The sequence below is a fragment of the Talpa occidentalis genome, unplaced genomic scaffold, assembly GCF_014898055.3.
Source record: "Talpa occidentalis isolate TD23 unplaced genomic scaffold, MPIMG_talOcc4v2.1 talOcc4.15, whole genome shotgun sequence".
In the NCBI taxonomy this organism is placed as follows: Eukaryota; Metazoa; Chordata; class Mammalia; order Eulipotyphla; family Talpidae; genus Talpa; species Talpa occidentalis.
In genome coordinates, this window is record NW_023601543.1 from 87947110 (window position 1) to 87963940 (window position 16831).

General features: G+C 51.9%; 1 protein-coding gene across 1 annotated transcript; it reads right to left on the reverse strand.

The window, feature by feature from the left end:
* Positions 1 to 285: 285 nt before the first annotated feature.
* On the reverse strand, positions 286 to 13126 carry ARSH (arylsulfatase family member H). The gene is made up of 11 exons (XM_037511713.1): positions 13040 to 13126; positions 12753 to 12772; positions 11484 to 11645; positions 10575 to 10696; positions 8208 to 8333; positions 6639 to 7062; positions 6144 to 6280; positions 3964 to 4098; positions 1409 to 1571; positions 1127 to 1248; positions 286 to 653 (listed from the first exon to the last, which is right to left on the reverse strand). Exons 1-11 carry the CDS (start codon positions 13124 to 13126, stop codon positions 286 to 288), a joined length of 1866 nt encoding a protein of 621 aa, XP_037367610.1.
* Between the last annotated feature and the right edge of the window lie 3705 nt (positions 13127 to 16831).

Here is a 16831-nt window from a genome sequence, read left to right on the forward strand (position 1 = left end):
CCAGGAGGTTGTACCGGCAGCTCCTGGAGCCCGCACCAGAGTCTGCAGAAGCTCAGCCCGGCTGCCCCCTTCCGCCAGCCAGGACCCCCAACTATCGAAAAAAACGATAAAAAGACATGGTGGCTCCGGGGATCGGGCACACAGTTGAGTTCCTGGGTGCCGGCGAGGGCGTCCGGGCACCGGCGAGGGCGTCCTTGCGCCCCCCGAGGGACGACGAGCTGGCCGCCCGGTGTCAGAGGACCTCCCGGCCGAGTGTCAGTGTCTGGCGCTGAACCCCTCTCTGGCTCACAGAGACGTGGGCAGGATGACGTCCTCCTTGTCGCAGCCACAGAAGGGGAAGGCCCCGCAGCAGGGCTGCAGCCACGGCTTCCACATGGTGTTGAACAGCGAGAACTGCAGGGGCGCGGGCGCCAGCGTGCGCCGGTGCTCGCGGATGGCCAGCTCGATCTTCTTCACCACCGACTCGAAGAGCGCCTCGTCGTCGGGGTTCAGGGGGTGCGCCTCCGAAGGGTCCCTGGAGATGTCGAAGAGCAGCGGGGGGTCGTGGAAGGTGACGTCCCCGGAACAGGGGCACATCCCACTGCCGTAGCAGGCACCGGCTCCCTCCGGGGAGAAGTTGGGGGTCATGAAATGGGCTTTCCACACCGTTGCGCCTGCGAAAGGGAGTTTGCGTGTTTATGGCGGGAGGCGTCCTGATAAAAATAGACATCTCGAGGGGGCGCCCCTGGGGGCGCAAGGGGTTCAGTCTCGGCGGGTCCCCAGGAGGCCAGGGAGCTACCCACAGGGCACAGCAGACCCCTCCTGGCTCCCTGCTGCTCCCCTCAGCCGTGCGTTTCAGTGGATGCACCTGTTCTGCTCCCCACTCTGTCTCTGGGGAGTCCTCTCACCCCCCCCCACACCTCTGGCCTGCACCCCAGTTTCTCTACATAAAAATAAATAAAATCTCTCTCTGTCTCTTATTCATGCACATGAGCTTGCACAATCTCACACACACACACACACGCACCCTAAGGTCAGCCGTGCAAACGGCCACTAAGTGACTTTCCCGAGGAAGGAGGAGGTGGGGTGGGCACAGGGGAGAGCTGGCCCAAGTCCCGGGCATCCAGCGCCTGCACCGGCTACTCACAGTCCTTCTGGTGCCACCTGGCCGTGTGCAGGTAGACCCCGCAGTAGTGGAAGAGGAACTCGTGCTCCGAGTGGGGGGCCCTGCCTTCCAACAGGGGCATGAGGTTGCGGCCATCGATGGGTCTTGGGAGAGAGGGGAGGTGGACAGCCGTGAGCGGGGCTGCTGTGGTCACCTCCCAGGGGGGCAGCCCCAGATTGGGAGGACACGCCACACTGGCCACCATCTTTGCTCACAGTAAACCCCAGCATGGTGCCCGCATGCCCCACCCCTGCCCCCGCCTACCTGTCCAGAGGCAGGATCCCGCCGCCCACGTAGGACAGGGTGGGGTAGATGTCCATCAGGCTGGTGGGTTCGTCAATGACCTTGCCTGCCTCCAGGACGGTCGGCCAGCGGAAGATGCCCGGCACACGGATGCCACCCTCCCAGCCACCCATGCCCTTGCCACCTGGAGCAGAGGGGGAGAGACAGGGGGATGCTGGAGGAGACTGACTCGCCATGCCCCTCCACCCTGCCCAATGGTAGACAGGCTGGGATTTCTTGTGTGCGGGTGCCCCATTCGTGGAGACCCCCAGCTCCATCCAGCACCCGCAGGACATTGCTGGACCCCCATCATGGGCAAACTCAGCCACCCACAGAGTCCAAACCCCAACCATGGCCTCCAAATCCAAACAACCATGGCGTCCAACACAACCATGGCATCCAACCCAACCAACATGGAGTCCAACCCAACCAACAAGGTGTCCAACCCAACCATGGCATCCATCCAGCCATGGTGTCCAACCCAACCAACCATGGTGTCCAACCCAACCAACAAGGCGTCCAACCCAACCAACATGGTGTCCAACCCAACCAACCATGGCGTCCAATCCAGCCATGGTGTCCAACCCAACCAACCATAGTGTCCAACCCAACCAACCATGGCGTCCAATCCAGCCATGGCGTCCAACCCAACCAACCATGGCATCCAATCCAGCCATGGTGTCCAACCCAAACAACCATGGCGTCCAACCCAACCATGGCATCCAACCTAACCAACCATGGCATCCAACCCAACCAACATGGTGTCCAACCCAACCAACATGGCTTCCAACCAACCAACATGGTGTCCAACCCAACCAACAAGGCTTCCAACCCAACCAACATGGTGTCCAACCCAACCACCCATGGAGTCCAGCCCAACCATGCCATGGCATCCCTGTTCTGGTACTAAGACCTGATTGCAAAGTCTCAATGAGTGTGTCCACAAAACATTGTTTCCCCAAGATCCCTTCCCCGCAAACCTTTTACACCCACATTTCTCTTGCTGAGATTCTCAAATATTCCCCCCAAAAGAACCAGTTCAGCTTCCGGCAACATTAGTTTTGCTTCAGGAAGACCCGCATCTCGTCCTGCTCTTCCCCCACTGAGCACACATCTGGTTTCCTTTGCCAGGGAGACTTTTCCTTCCTATGCACCCAAACCTTGAAGACAAATAGACCCAACCTTGTTTAGTCCCGGTGCAATAAGACACAGCAGCCAAACCTTCGCCCCATAATAAGGGTTTTGGGGTTCATGGCATGCGGCACAGAAGAACGTCTTCAGGGGCTTGCCGTGACTTCCCGTGGCTAACCCCTGATGTGCCAGGTCTCCAGGAGCACCTGAGAGTGTCTAATCCTTCCTGGAGACGCCTACCCTGCCTGGAAACCCCAAGATTGGAGATGGCATCAGAGAAGGAAGTGTGATTGAGGTGAGAGCTGCCACACACCCCGTCTTTCTGGAAATGGGTTGGCTCTGAGGGGTGGAAAAGGCCACCAGACTGGCCCAGCTGGTTCTCTCCCAGCTCCTGGAGTGATAAGCGAGCTCCAGCCTCTGAGCAGGATTCCCCAGGGGTGTGGGGGTGGAGAGGCTGGAGCGAGGCCCTTGGGTGGGACGTGTTCTTGGGATGCTCTCAGGACAAGCAGGGGGACTGACGCCAGATCCTGACCCCACTCTGGATCCAGATAAGCTCCCGGGTTAGGTCCTGTCTCTTCCCTCCGAGCCAAGCAGCCCCACCCTCGCATTCCAGGATGGGCCACTGTGGAGATAACATTGGAATGGCCATCATCCATCATCCATTGAGCCATCCATTATCATCCATCCATCATCCATCCATCCATCCACCCATCCATCCATCCATCCATCATCATCCATCCATCCATCATTCATCATCCATCCATCATTATCCATCCATCATGCATCCACAATCCATCATCCATCATCCATCCATCATCCATCCATCATCATCCATCCATCCATCATCCATCCTCCATCCATCCTCCATCATCATCCATCCATCATGCATCCACCATCCATCATCCATCCACAATCCACCATCATCCATCCATCCATCCACTCTATCACCAGTCATCCATCTATCCACACAGAAGAATTTTATAAAGAATGAGGGAATCCTATGAGTAGGTGACGGATGGATGGATGCAATGAGGAGGTAGGACACCACCTGAAGGGATAGCCCCCTACCTGGCCAGCACAACCCTCTTGGAAATATACCAATAACATGGTTAGTTTCATTAAATTAAATTGACTTGGGCCTTCAAGTCAGACTTCTCTTATCACACATGGCTTGCAATGAGATTCAGAGCCCAGGGAATACTTGACTTTTGGTCCTTACTACTTTTGGGGTGGGGACCAGGGACACTGCCCCACTGACCAACACTCCACCGGGCACGAGAACCTGCAGCCGAGAGCCGTGTAGCCCTATCAGGGTGCAAGCCACACAGGAAACTCTCCAAGACGAATCAACTGGAAGCAAAGCCGAGTAGCGGGACAGAGGGTGGAGTCGCTTCTCTGTGCCTCACCTTTGTAGACGCCGTTCCAGCCGCCCCGCTGGGACCCGCCCTCCTGGGACTCCAGGCGGCCCCCGTTGTCTGAGGTGAAGTACACCAGTGTGCGGTTAGCCAGCAGCTCCCGGTCCAGGGCGGCCAGGATCTTCCCTGGGGAAGGCACAGAGGAAGGGGCACGTTGCAGTGAGGACCTTGGAGATGCACTGGGGTAGTCATTGCGCACGTGTGTTACGTAACACCATCATGACATGTTATTATATGTCGTATAACACTATGTAATAAGTCGCTGGTGTAGAACAGCATGCAGGATAGCACTATGCATGTGATAATGAACATTATTTTATGTAACATATACAAAGAGTCTAAAATAATGTAAAATGCTATTTAATATCTATAAAATAGATATAGTGTGGACCTCCCCTGGTGGCCCAGCGGTTGAGCGCTGGACTGCAAAGCTGCCCGCAGCCTCTGCAGCGCCGGTTCGATCCCCGGCCGCCGGCAAGGGTCCCACATGGCGCGCAGACCTCTCCTGGCGCGCCCGCTGCTCCCCTCAGCAGTGTGTTTTGTCAGTCTGCCTGTTCTGCTCCCCGCTCTGGCTCTGGTGAATCCTCTCACCCTCCCGCGCTTCTGACTGTACCCAGTGCTTGTGTAAATAAATAAAATAAATCTTTTTTTAAATAAATAAATAAATAAAATATATATAGTGTGTTTCATAGTGCTGAATCGCTATTGCATAATTTATATATTACGCAATCGATCACTGTTATATAATATGTAAAAATCACACTGATGTAATTTATGTAAGAAGTCACGAGTGTATAATATGCAATACGACTATCTATAGAATAGGTAATCAATCACTGTTGTACAATGGATGTCATCAGTCACTATTGCACAATATCAAGCAATAAATAGCTACATGATCTATAAGAATCAGTCTTATGTAATTTATGTTAGGAGCCGCTATTGCATGATTTTCAATAGTTCACTATTTATTATAGAATATTGATAACAAACCGCTATTGTATACTGGATGTCACAAGTCACCGTTGCGTAATATCCTACATAATAATTACAAATATCACTAGCTATAGAATATGTAGTAAATTACTGTTGTATAATATTATGCAATAAGTCATAATGGTAGAAGACTACGCAACAGATTATTTCTTAAATAGTAAGACGTCACTGTGGAGTAATATGAAATAATAGGAGACTTTATCCTGCAATATATTGTAGTTATTGTGTATCTGTATAGTTTATACGTAGTTTATATTAGCAACATATAATGAATCATTATAAATATGTAATTAAATTATTATTAAAATACTACTTTTATAAAATTAAAAAGAAAAATACTTTTTTAAAAATAAAAAATATGTTTATAAAAATAAAAATACTCTAAAATGATGTAAAAGGCTCTGTCTATAATAATAAAATATATGTAGTATGCTTAATTAATTATTTTATATACTATATAAAAATACTATTTTTATAAAAATAAAAATAAAAATACATTTTTAAAAATAAAAAATATTTTTATAAAAATAAAAATACTCTAAAATAATGTAAAATGCTCTGTCTATAAAATATGTGTAGTATGTTTAATGTCATTTATAGACATATGAATAGAAGGAATACAGCACCTTTAGTGTATGTTTAATACAATCACACGACAGAATACATCAAATATAATTAGTCTAAAAGACATTTATATTATACAAAATATGATAAATTATAATGTCTAATATATTAAAATCATAATAGTAAAATATACGCTGTGCTATAAAACATAAAACCCCCACGTAAATACGTAAATGTGTGGTTTATTGTCACCCTATGGAATCTGTAAATTCTTAGGAACGTCCTCTACCATCGCATCCCATAGAAACACACACATAATAAAAAGATGCCGTGAAATAAAACTAAAAACCCATTTACAATGCATAATAGGACACGCAATCACTGTTCTCTGTCCAAACCACTCGTGCGCTAGATTATTTATTACCCGGCAGCGACGGACACTGTGTCGCCACGTAATTTGCAATTTCACTCCCAGACGTGGGTTTCCGATACCGACAGCTGGATTTCACGGGCGTCTCGGTGGCTGAGAGGGGCGGACCCTGCTCCCCCAAACCACCCCGGGGGCCGTCGACCAAATTAATAACTCATCCCACCGTTGCCCCTGGACTCACCCACCATCCAGTCCAGCTCCTCCACGTTATCCCCATAGAGGCCGTATTTACTGCGCCCCACAAACTTCTCCTTGGTGACCAGGGGGGTGTGCACGTGCAGAAACGACACAAAGAGCAGGAAAGGCTCGCGTTTGTACCTGAGGGGAGAAAGGCAGCTGAGCTGTCCCCTAAAGTAAGAATATCGGGGTCTCCCTGGGGGTGCAAGGGGTGAAGTCTCAGCACTGTGAAGCAGTCAGCAGCCACTGCAGCCTGAGCTCGATCCCTGGTCAGGGGGCTACCCACAGGGTGCGGCAGACCTCCCCTGTCTCCCCGCTGCTCCCCTCAGCAGTGGGTCTCAGTAGATGCACCTGTTCTGCTCCCCACTCTGTCTCTGGGGGGTCCTCTCACACCCCCGCCCCTCTGGCCTGCACCCCAGCTCTTGTATGCATCAATAAATCAATCTTTAATTAATAATAATAATAATAAAATAAAGTCTGGCCAAAGAGGCCCAATGACCTGTCGATAAAGGTGAGGGCCTCCCTCAGCAGCAGGGAGGAGACCCGCTCCTCTCTCATCGGCTGCTGGATGATTTCGTGATTCCTCATCAGGATGCAATTCCACCGCCGCACGAACCCGTAACTCGAGTACCAGCAAATGAAGAAGAGCAAGGCGATGAGGGCGAAGGTGAGGATGACCCAGCAGGGGACGGGGAACCAGCGTGCCAACTTGGGGACGAGCAGCAGGACCGGGATGAGCCCGAGGGCGGCCGTGGAGATCCAGAGCTTGATGCGCAGCCAGCGGTGCAGCTCCGGCCTCTGGGACGCCTGGCAGTCGCTCAGAAGGCCCAAGGGCAGCCCGTAGAAGTAGTCGAAGCCGTGGTTGAGCGGGTGGTAGCAGTGGTCATCCCGGGAGGCACAGCTGAGACCCTGGTGCCACTTTCCTGGAAGGACAAGAGGACCCTCACCCGTGCGGCCCACTCTTGGAAACGGACCCAGAAACACAAAACCATCAAAAAACAATGCTCTTGGCAGCACGATTTAGAATAACCAGGGCCCGGAAGCAACCTCGGTGCCCCCTGATGGAAAGCTGGATCCAGAAGAATGGCTGGTCTGGCCATTCTGTGGAATATTACGCAGCCCTGAAGAAGGAGGCCATGTTACCATTTACAGCAAAGTGGGAGGAGCTCGAGGGAAAGCAGGTCAGAAAGATAAAGAAAAAGAGTGTGTGGGGCCTCCCTGGTGGCGCAGGGGTAAAGTCTCAGCACTGCGAAGCTATCGGCAGTCTCCCCAGCACGAGTTCGATCCCCGGCCAGCCAGGGAGCTACCCACAGGGTGCAGCAGACCTCTCCTCTCTCCCCACTGCTCCCCTCAGCAGTGGGTTTCAGTGGATCCACCTGCTCTGCTCCCCACTCTGTCTCTGGCGACTCCTCTCACCCCCACACCTCAGGCCTGTACCCCATTCGTTGTGTGCATCAATGAATAAATCTTTAAATGCATCATTTCCCACATTTAGTCCAACTGAATCGACGGACAAAGCAAAATCATTCTGTTGTTTGCGGTGCCTCCGTTTTCCAGGGACAGTGCCAGTCGACTCGCTGCGCAGTGAGACACGTGGGCAGGCGGTTAACACACCCTGATAGAGGACCTTCCCGATCAAGAGCCAGGTCTTGCAAAAGCAAACAGACTTATCCCGGTTGCCACCGAAAGGAAGGTTGGCAGCTGGATATCGATTTCGCGGTGGCGGATGCTGCTTTCGAAACCCAGTAGCAGAAGAAACCAGGGCCTTTCAACTCCCACCCTCTTGGACATGAGAACTGAAACCTGGGGAGTGGTCACTCTTAGTCAGCACCGCACCGAGGCCATCTAATCCATGGGGACGTCCCGATGTCGTGGGTTTATTCCTCTCATGAGAAAACCTGTGAGTGGGTCTTCTGAGGACTCTGCCAGCACCCTGGGGCCGTGGTGATCAGGCTGAGGATGCCCAGTTGAAGAGGGACAGTGGAGGGAGGAGGGGTCGAGGGGTAGGGGACAGGAGGGACAGTAGTGCCAGGAGCTGGGACCCCCAGTTCATCCCTCACAGCCATACCTATGAGACCCGTGCGATAGCCACGGTGCTGCAGCAACTTAGCAAAGGTGGTTTCATTCGTGGGAAGACCCCCCGAGCCTCCAAGCCAGTTGAAGACGCGGTTCACTTCGAAGGGGGACGCCATCCCTGGAGGAGTCACAGAGTGGACAGCAGATGAGGAACAGGGACCCTCTTCTCATGACCATTCCCACTGCCCCCCAGAGGCCCCAGTGTCGTGAATCTCTCCTCCTGGCACTTGGGAGAGGGCGACATCTTATCTTCAGTTGTTCTAGACGACACCTACGTGGGGTTACCCCTTCTTGTTTTCTCTGGCGTTGAAGTGTTGGTGGAAATAGGATGAGTGCGTGTCCATGGGAAGGAGCTACAGAGAGGCGCGTGTTTATAAAATACAACCCTCGCAAGGGCAGGAGAAGCTTTTTAGAGAGGAGCCTGCCCATTCGCGAAGGTATTTTTGCTAAGCGACCACAAGAAATTAGAAAACAGCATGAGAGCACAGCACGCAAGGGAACTCCTCTGTGAGCAGACTGGTCATATCTGGGGCCCAGGAAGGGGGAGATGCGGAACTCTTATCCCTCTTGCCTTTCTAACCCTTATCCCTTTTACATCTCCACATTTTATATAAAGGCCATGGAACACACACGCATGAATTTCTATTGAATTCAAAGATAGGACCATTTTTCTGGAAATTTCTAGGTAGTTCCCTTGCAGCAAAGATTTGACAGAGCCCTTCCATGGTGCTGTGGTTTTTCTTATTTTCATGCATTCAATCATTTTTCCACCTAGTCGATATTTAGAGTTTCCCAAAATGACGTATGGGTTGCCGTCCCTGGACACTCGCACACGTCCATCTTCACCCCTGTTCATGCCCATGAATACGTCAAGTAGAGACAAGTCTTGAGGCAACCGAAGTATTTAAAAAAAAAACTGGGGGCCTCCCTGGTGGCGCAAGAGGTTAAGCACCACATTATGAAGCAATCGGCAGCCTCTACAGCATGAGTTCGATCCCTGGCCGGTCAGCGAGCAACCCCCATGGCACAGCAGACCTCTCCTGCCTCGCCCGCTGCTCCCCTCAGCCGTGTGGTTCAGTCAATCCGCCTGTTCTGCTCCCCACTCTGTCTCTGGTGAATCCTCTCACCCCCCTCCCCGCATCTCTGGCCTGTACCCCAGCTCTTGTATGCACAAATAAATAAATCCTAAAAAAAAAAAATTGGGACTCTTGGATTATTTTTTAAACATCCTTGGGCAGCACAAATAGGTGGGAATAAATCAATGTTCAAAGGACAAGGACTTGCAATGTTTGTCATGTTCATGTCACTCATCCAACCTCCTTCCTTCCTTCTCCGGATCTTCCCAGCTGGGAGGAAGGAAAGTTCTGGAGAAAAATCTCGTTAAGGGAAAGATTTTGGGGAACGTATGAAAACTGCAGCTCCCAGCGAGTTGAGTTAATCGAAACACAATGACGTGGGGCAACTTCACGGAGGAGGTGCTAGTGCTGACAGCATCGCTGCTTTTAGCTGGGTATAAAAATCGATCTGCACCATGTTGATTCCACACCAGGGCTGACCGTGTTGCCTGTCGGCTGAGCTGCAGTGGGAAATACCCAGTTGTGGCCCTTGTGCTTGACTCGTTAAGCGTGCATGTTGAAACCATGTGTGCGAGGGAGAGACAGACAGAGACAGAGAGACAGAGACAATGTATGACGACCATTGTCTTTCCATGCTCTTCGCCACACTTTCTTCCCCAGTGCTCCTTTTACTTTTCCACCCTCTTTGCCAGAGACTGGACAGAGCCACTTTTTCTTACAATGCCGACATGGTCCCTGCTTTAGGAATGAGGAACCAGATGTGTTTAGTCAACACATTTACTAAAATCAGAAAGAAATAAGGTACTTCCTGCTGGTTCTTGCCAAAGCGCCTCAAAGTGAAAAGGTGATCTGTTCGCTGGAAACTGCTCACCAGAACCGAAACACTGTCCCCAGGGTCCCCAGGTGAGCAGCTTGGTGGCACCTGGTGAAAACCCGCTGCGAGCTGGCGGGGAGCCAAAATGGGGGAACCGCCCCCCCAAAGCCCACGTGTCTGGCTTTATCCCCACCTGGCTGCTGAACCCCACCCTCAGGTCCCAGCCCCCTTCCCTTGGGTGGGGATGGGATGTGGAGTCCCCAGTGTCTTTGGCTTTGGCCTGGGGTGGGGGTGGAGTCCACAGAGCCTGTATGGGATCAGCTTCAGGACAGCCTTTCCCCCCTAACAGTATGAGCACAAGTCCCATGTGAGGGTAGATGATTCATACTTTGACCTTTAGAAGAATTGCAAAAATACAAACATCCTGAGAAAGCATGTAGCGCAGCAACAATGCCATGGCATTCCGCACCTGATCGGATGGGGTACCGGCCAGTCAGGAAGGCTGCCCGACTTGGGGTGCAGACAGAGGCGGCGGCCAGGTGCTGAGTGAGCATCACACCTTCATTTGCCAGGCGGTCGATATTGGGCGTGCTGCAGGTGGAAGAGAATTCAGCGTGTGGGTTTCAACCCCCAACACAATGAGTGAGACCCAAGGGTATTCTGTTTAGGGTTGAGACAGCTGTGTCTGCAGGAACCCTAAAATTTGCCCCTTGAACATCAGTCCCTCTGCCTTGTCAGGGGCATCGATGGTTGGATGCAAGTGGAAAGTCGAAGGTAAGACCATCTAGTCTCAAAAACTGACAGGGACCTGCAGTTGCCAGCCAGGGCGAGCAGTTTGAGAGCGTCCACATTTCAGTCGACAGCTCAGTCGCTGAGATATGACACCTTCCTAAAACTGGATATTTTAGGAGATTATTTTTGGGGGGTAACTGAGGTTAAGCACCACTTGAATGCAGTCTTCCGAGATGCACCTGTCCTACAACCAAATGGTAATGTTTTAGGGTCCACATTCTTTCCCAGGTTGTTGGTCTATATTAAGAAAAAACCATGAGGACATAGGTACCCACAGGACTTGTGAAGACCCAAGGCAGAGAAGCATCTAGAAACCCAGGACAGAGGATCCAGCCCAGAGCTTGAGCTGGGACTTTCCCCGAAACCAAGAGGCTCTGTGGTGCCTTATATGGGAAACTAATATAAATTCCATGATTCCGTTGATATGGAATGGCCAGAATAACCGAACCCACGGGGACAGCAAGCAGACCGGGGTGGTCAGGGCTGGGGAGGCATTCTGGGGTCTCGCTGTCCAGGCGGACAGAGTCCTCGGTCGGTTCTGGAGACACTCACGGGCGCTGGCGGCCACCGGGACGAGCCAGTTTACCTCACTGTGTTGTTGCCGTAGCAGCACAGGTCCCCCACCCCGAGGTCGTCGGCCATCAGCAGGACAATGTTGGGCCTGGAATTCCTGGTCACGAACATGGCCCGGGGGCCCCCCAGGAAGCAGCAGAGCCAGAGCAGCACCCAGCGGCTCCTGGGACACGGGCTGGGAGGCGGAAGGACAGAAGCGAGGTTGACCGTTGAGACTCGCATTTCGGGCCAGCTGGAGGCTGAGGTGACGGGTTTTCTTGTACCTGGGAGAGTTTACTCAGAAACCAGATTTTTTTTTTTTTGGCCACGACCTGGTGGAGAGAGAATTAGCGAGAGCAGGTGCAGTCCTGACCTGACCTCGTGTTCGGGGCACTCCACGGAGCTGCCTTACTCAGGAGCTGAATCTTCTCCTTTTTCTCTTAGGTTTTCCTAAGTCAACTTTCACGCAAGCATCCTTTAAGGCACAAGCGAGTGCTCCAGGTTTTCGGACACTGAATCCTCCCAACAAGTGCCACGGGCCCTCCGAGAAAACCCAGAGCAGTTCCAGAGCACGACAAGACCCGTATTTCACTTCTTTGCATGCAGATAGGAACCAAAGAGAAAACCAGAGGCTACGAGCCAGCAAGGGCAGCTTCATTTTTTTTTCAGATGCCCCGTTGCACTTTTTCACGGATATTTTAGCTTCCTCGTTTGTCTCTGAGTCACGCAGAGCAGGGAGTGGAAGGGAAGCTCTGCTGTCTCTGGGGGAGAGGCAGGATGACACGGGGGAGCAGCCAAACCCGTCACCTGCGGCCCGGAGCCGCCCTGACCCGGCGGCGACACTCCGCGGCCAAAGCGGATGCTGCAAGTGGCCGCGCCAGCGGAAGGTCCCTCCTCGGGCCCCTGGGTCCCTTCCCTGCCGTGCAACCCGCCCCGGCAGCCCTCACTGGGGCGTCTCGAAACCCTCACCACTGACCTTCCCGTGACTCTTTGGCCACTTGCAAAACACAGCCCAGCGCGGTGGCCCCGTAATTCCATAAACCTGGTGCCAACGCTCCGGACAGATGCCCACGGCTCTCCCAGCCCTGTGATCTCCGCGGTGACCTCGGCCACCGCCCTGGGCAGCCCGTGCCCGCTGCAGCTCTGTGCTGCCCCCTCAAGGAAGGAAGGAATCGCCTCCCTGCCCCATCGCCCCGTCCCCGGGGGAGCTGGCCGACCGGAAAGGGGCCAGAGTGGACAAGCCTGTGGAGTCAGAGAACCGCGCGGCGGGCGGGCCGACTCACCGGGCGTGCAGCGGCCGTACCATAGCTTCTCACGCGGTGCCTGGGGGAGAAGAGAGAACACTGAGGCGTGCGCCGGGCACTATCTGTCTCGTGGGCCGACAAGAAAGAGCCCAAATTGCTAAAGAGCCTGTTTGACGGGAGCCCCGGGATTCCTTCTGCTCCTGGGCCAACGAGGCATGTCTGTGTAGAGGGACACGGCGCAAGAGCGAGCGATCAGCCATCCCGGGGGTGACGAGTGGCGTCGTGGGTCACTCGGATCCGTGTCGGCAACTGGCCGACCCTCAGCAGCTGCCTGTTTCGCACCTACCTGGACCCGGTCCCGGCGGCCAGGTCCTCGCGCATCCTCAGCAGCTGTAATGATGACCTTCTGAAAGGACTTCAAAGAGCTGGACATTCCCCTGCCTCGGGACCCTCCAATGGCTCAGCTCAGTGGGTCCTCGGCTGCGCGGCGACCCCACAGGACAAATGATATATAATGAAGACTAATAACACCTCCGGCGTTTACGGGGCTCTGTCAACCCCAAGGCATCCCGGGCAAGGTGCCCCACTGGGCCCTCAAACCATCTGGCCTTGCTTGCCTCGGAGGGTTAATGACAGCTGTCTGGCTTTACGGAGGACGGAATTGGGGGCCACGGGGTTTAATAGACTGATAAATTAAAGATCTGGGAGTCATATGAGGCCCCTGACTCCCGGGGGGGGGGTGTGTGTCCGATTCCCAGGGTCACCGTGTCATGGAAGGTCTTCAGCAAGAATCTCAAGTGTGATGTTTCGAGAAGCTGGGTCCCTTCTGAAGGGGCATCTTCCGAAGCCCGCGTCCCCACCTGTCAGCCGTGGGCCATTCTGTCTGCCCGACCCACAACCCAATCAGTACCCTGGTTCCATGGTTGATCCTGAAAACACATCCCACCTCTCTGGCTAAGACACTCCATGGAGTTCCAAAAAACACACACCGAAAAAAGCAAGAACTGCCACAGAGAGGTGGGATCAGGGCTTTTTAAACTCCCCCGACCGTGAACAACCCAATCAAAAAGTGGGCAGAAGAGGTTCAAGGACCTTTTTCAGAAGAAGAAACTCAATCATCAGGGATGAGATACACCCCACACCGCTGAGAATGGGCCATATTAAAAAAAAAAAAAGTGAAAATAACAAATGCCGTTGAGGATGTGGAGAAAAAGGAGCATCTTCCACAGCTGGGGGGAGTGCAAACTGGCCCAGCCACTCTGGAGAGCCGTGTGGAGCTTCCTCAGAACACTAAACGTGGATCTGCCCCAGGACCCAGCAATTCCGCTCCTGGGAATCTACCCAAAGCACACAAATACAGTAATTCAAAGGGAATCCCGCACCCCAATATTTATTGCAGGACCCAGTGACAATAGCCAAGATGTGGAAACAACCCAAATGCCCCAAAATAGATGACAGCATCAAGAAGATGTGGTAGATACACAATAGAATACTATGCAGCTATGAAAAAGGCGAGCTCTTCCCACTGTGGCAACATGGATGCAGCTGGGAGGAATGATGCTCAGGGAAAAAAGTCAGAAGGAGAAAGATAAATTCCAGAGGGTCTCACTTATATGAGGAATATGGGGAAAGCAAGCAAAGGGTCAGGGAAAAGCAAACTTGCAGGATGACCGCAGATCTGAGGTATCCGTAACACACGGAGACTGTCCCTGTTCCACATCAGTGCACCGGGGTGACCTCCGAGAGGCTCCCCGGCTGGCTGGGCTGCCCCCACCCTGTCCTGTACCCTTGGAGGACCAATCTATCAATTATCCCAGTCCCCTGGGGGGGGCTGGAATGGCAAATATTTCCTTTAAAATAAAAGGGTGAACTCACTGGCCCCCAGTGCCTTTGAAGGTAAAGCTGCCTGATTCTTTATTGTCAAGCATTTCTCTCCCGCAGCGGAAACCTAAACAGCAATTAGGCCAACCTTTCATCCACCAACAGTGAGGCCACCTGGGTGTTGGGGAACTGAGCCGGGGCACCTCTCAGGGGCTGAGGGGGTAATGAGGTCGTCAGACCCACATCTACCTGCATAAAATGGGCCACAGGAGCAGAGCAGCTGGGGTGAGCTCGTAAATTCAGGCCCGGCCTCTGCGCTAATTAAAATGTGTCTGTCAGCATGTGTGAGCCAGAGGCTCAGGCTGTAGCACTACACCAGAGTCTCAACCCCGTAGCGCTGACCCTCCTTGTGGGGCGTCCCATGCACGTGGGGGCTGAGCAGCACCCCTGGTCTTCACCCACTGATGCCAGTGTGGGTGACAATGAAAATGCCCCCAGACTTGGTGCATGTTCCCTGGATGGCAATGTTGTGCCCTTTTATGAAATAGAAAAGTGGGTGGATGGATGGATGGTGGATGATGGATGGATGATGCATTGTGGATGGACGGATGATGGATGATGGATGATGTATGGATGATGGATGGATGATGGATGGATGATGGATGATGGATGGAGGATGGATGGATGATGGATGGATGATGGATGATGGATGGATGATGGATGGATAATAGATGATGGATGGATGATGGATGGATGATGGATGGATGATGCATTGTGGATGGATGGATGACGGATGATGGATGGATGATGGATGGATGATGGATGGATGATGGATGGATGATGGAAGATGGATGATGGAAGATGGATGATGGATGGATGATGGATGATGGATGAATGATGGATGGATGATGGATGGATGATGGATGGATAAATGGATGGATGGATGGATGCTAGTTGGATACATAGCGGCATAGATGATGATTGATGATATATAGATGATTGGTTAATAATTAACAGAAACATAGATAAATGATTGGTAGATGCTAAATAGGTGATTGTTAAATAGAAAGAAGACAGATTGATGACATGTGATTGATCAATAGATGATCGATAGGGATTATAGATTAATTGATAGATTGATGATTGATTAATAGAAAATGGATGAGTGAATATACCCACAGATGATGGGTGGGTGAATGGATGATAGATAATTAATCGGTAGGTAGTAGATAATGGATGGATGGATGGTCGGGTAGATAAAAGCATAGATCCATAGATAATGGATGGAGAGAGAATTGATAGATGACAGGACAGATAGATGATAGACAGATAGATAGATAGATAGATAGATAGATAGATAGATAGATAGATAGATAGATAGATAGATAGATAGACAGACAGACACAGTCCCCCATACTAAGGTCCAGGGTCTCTAATCCCACCCACATCCTGATGTCAGCACCCGCATCCTGACCCTCTGGGTGAGGGTGTCCCTTGCAACATCCCTGTTCCTCACCCTCCAGACCCCAGGAGCAAGCCCTCCCCGGGGTGACCCCCAAAACAAATCAGGGCTCGGACTTGTCACTCAAAGACATGCTCCTTCGGCCTCCAAGCCCAGCGACTCTATTCTGCTTTGTGTTAATCATCAAAAGGAAACAGCAGCTTCCCCGGGGCTGTCTTTTGCCCCTTTGCAATCAGACGGACGTGAATAAGCTGGACTGAGCCTCTATTATGAGGCTCCCCACTGATGCCCGGGACCCCGCAAGACAGTCCTATAAATTCCAACTTCCTCCCAGTTGCCTGATGCTCAAAAATTGCTGGAACATTTATTCCTGTCATTTCAAAACAGAACCCCCAGCCACGTGGAAAATTGAAACTATCTGTTATTCAAAACCTTCTTTTTTCCTGACAATGACCATAAAGCCCACATCCCCCAGCCTCCGATTCTACGCTTTTCACCAAGAAAACCTGCACTAATAAAAATCAGTTACAGTCGTCGTGAAGCGAATTCCCCCAAGTGGAAGCCGGTGTCTAAATCTGCAACAGTTCATGCGACACGTCTTATATTTTCATAATATCATGTTTCGTATTTAGTATTTATTCGCTCGCTGCAATAGCACCAGGTGCATAAACCCCTTCAGGGATTAAAACCGATCGCAGGCAAAATGCTGACGTTCACCAACCCCCCCGTGCAGATTTTATCATTTTCCTACTGACTAATTGTCCCCGATCCTCCACGCACCTGCTTCCTTAATCTCCCCGAGAAGATATTTATTCTCACAGCCATGAAATACGCGGCAGACGGCAGGATCTGTGC

Coding starts and splice junctions, on each gene's coding strand:
- ARSH (XM_037511713.1), bottom strand. CDS start 13,126: ATGTCCAGCTCTTTGAAGTCCTTTCAGAAGGTCATCATTACAGCTGCT. Junction 10,697..11,483: donor TACGGCAACAACACAGTGAG/GTAAACTGGCTC, acceptor TTCCACCTGCAG/CACGCCCAATATCGACCGCC. Junction 7,063..8,207: donor CTATCGCACGGGTCTCATAG/GTATGGCTGTGA, acceptor TTGTCCTTCCAG/GAAAGTGGCACCAGGGTCTC.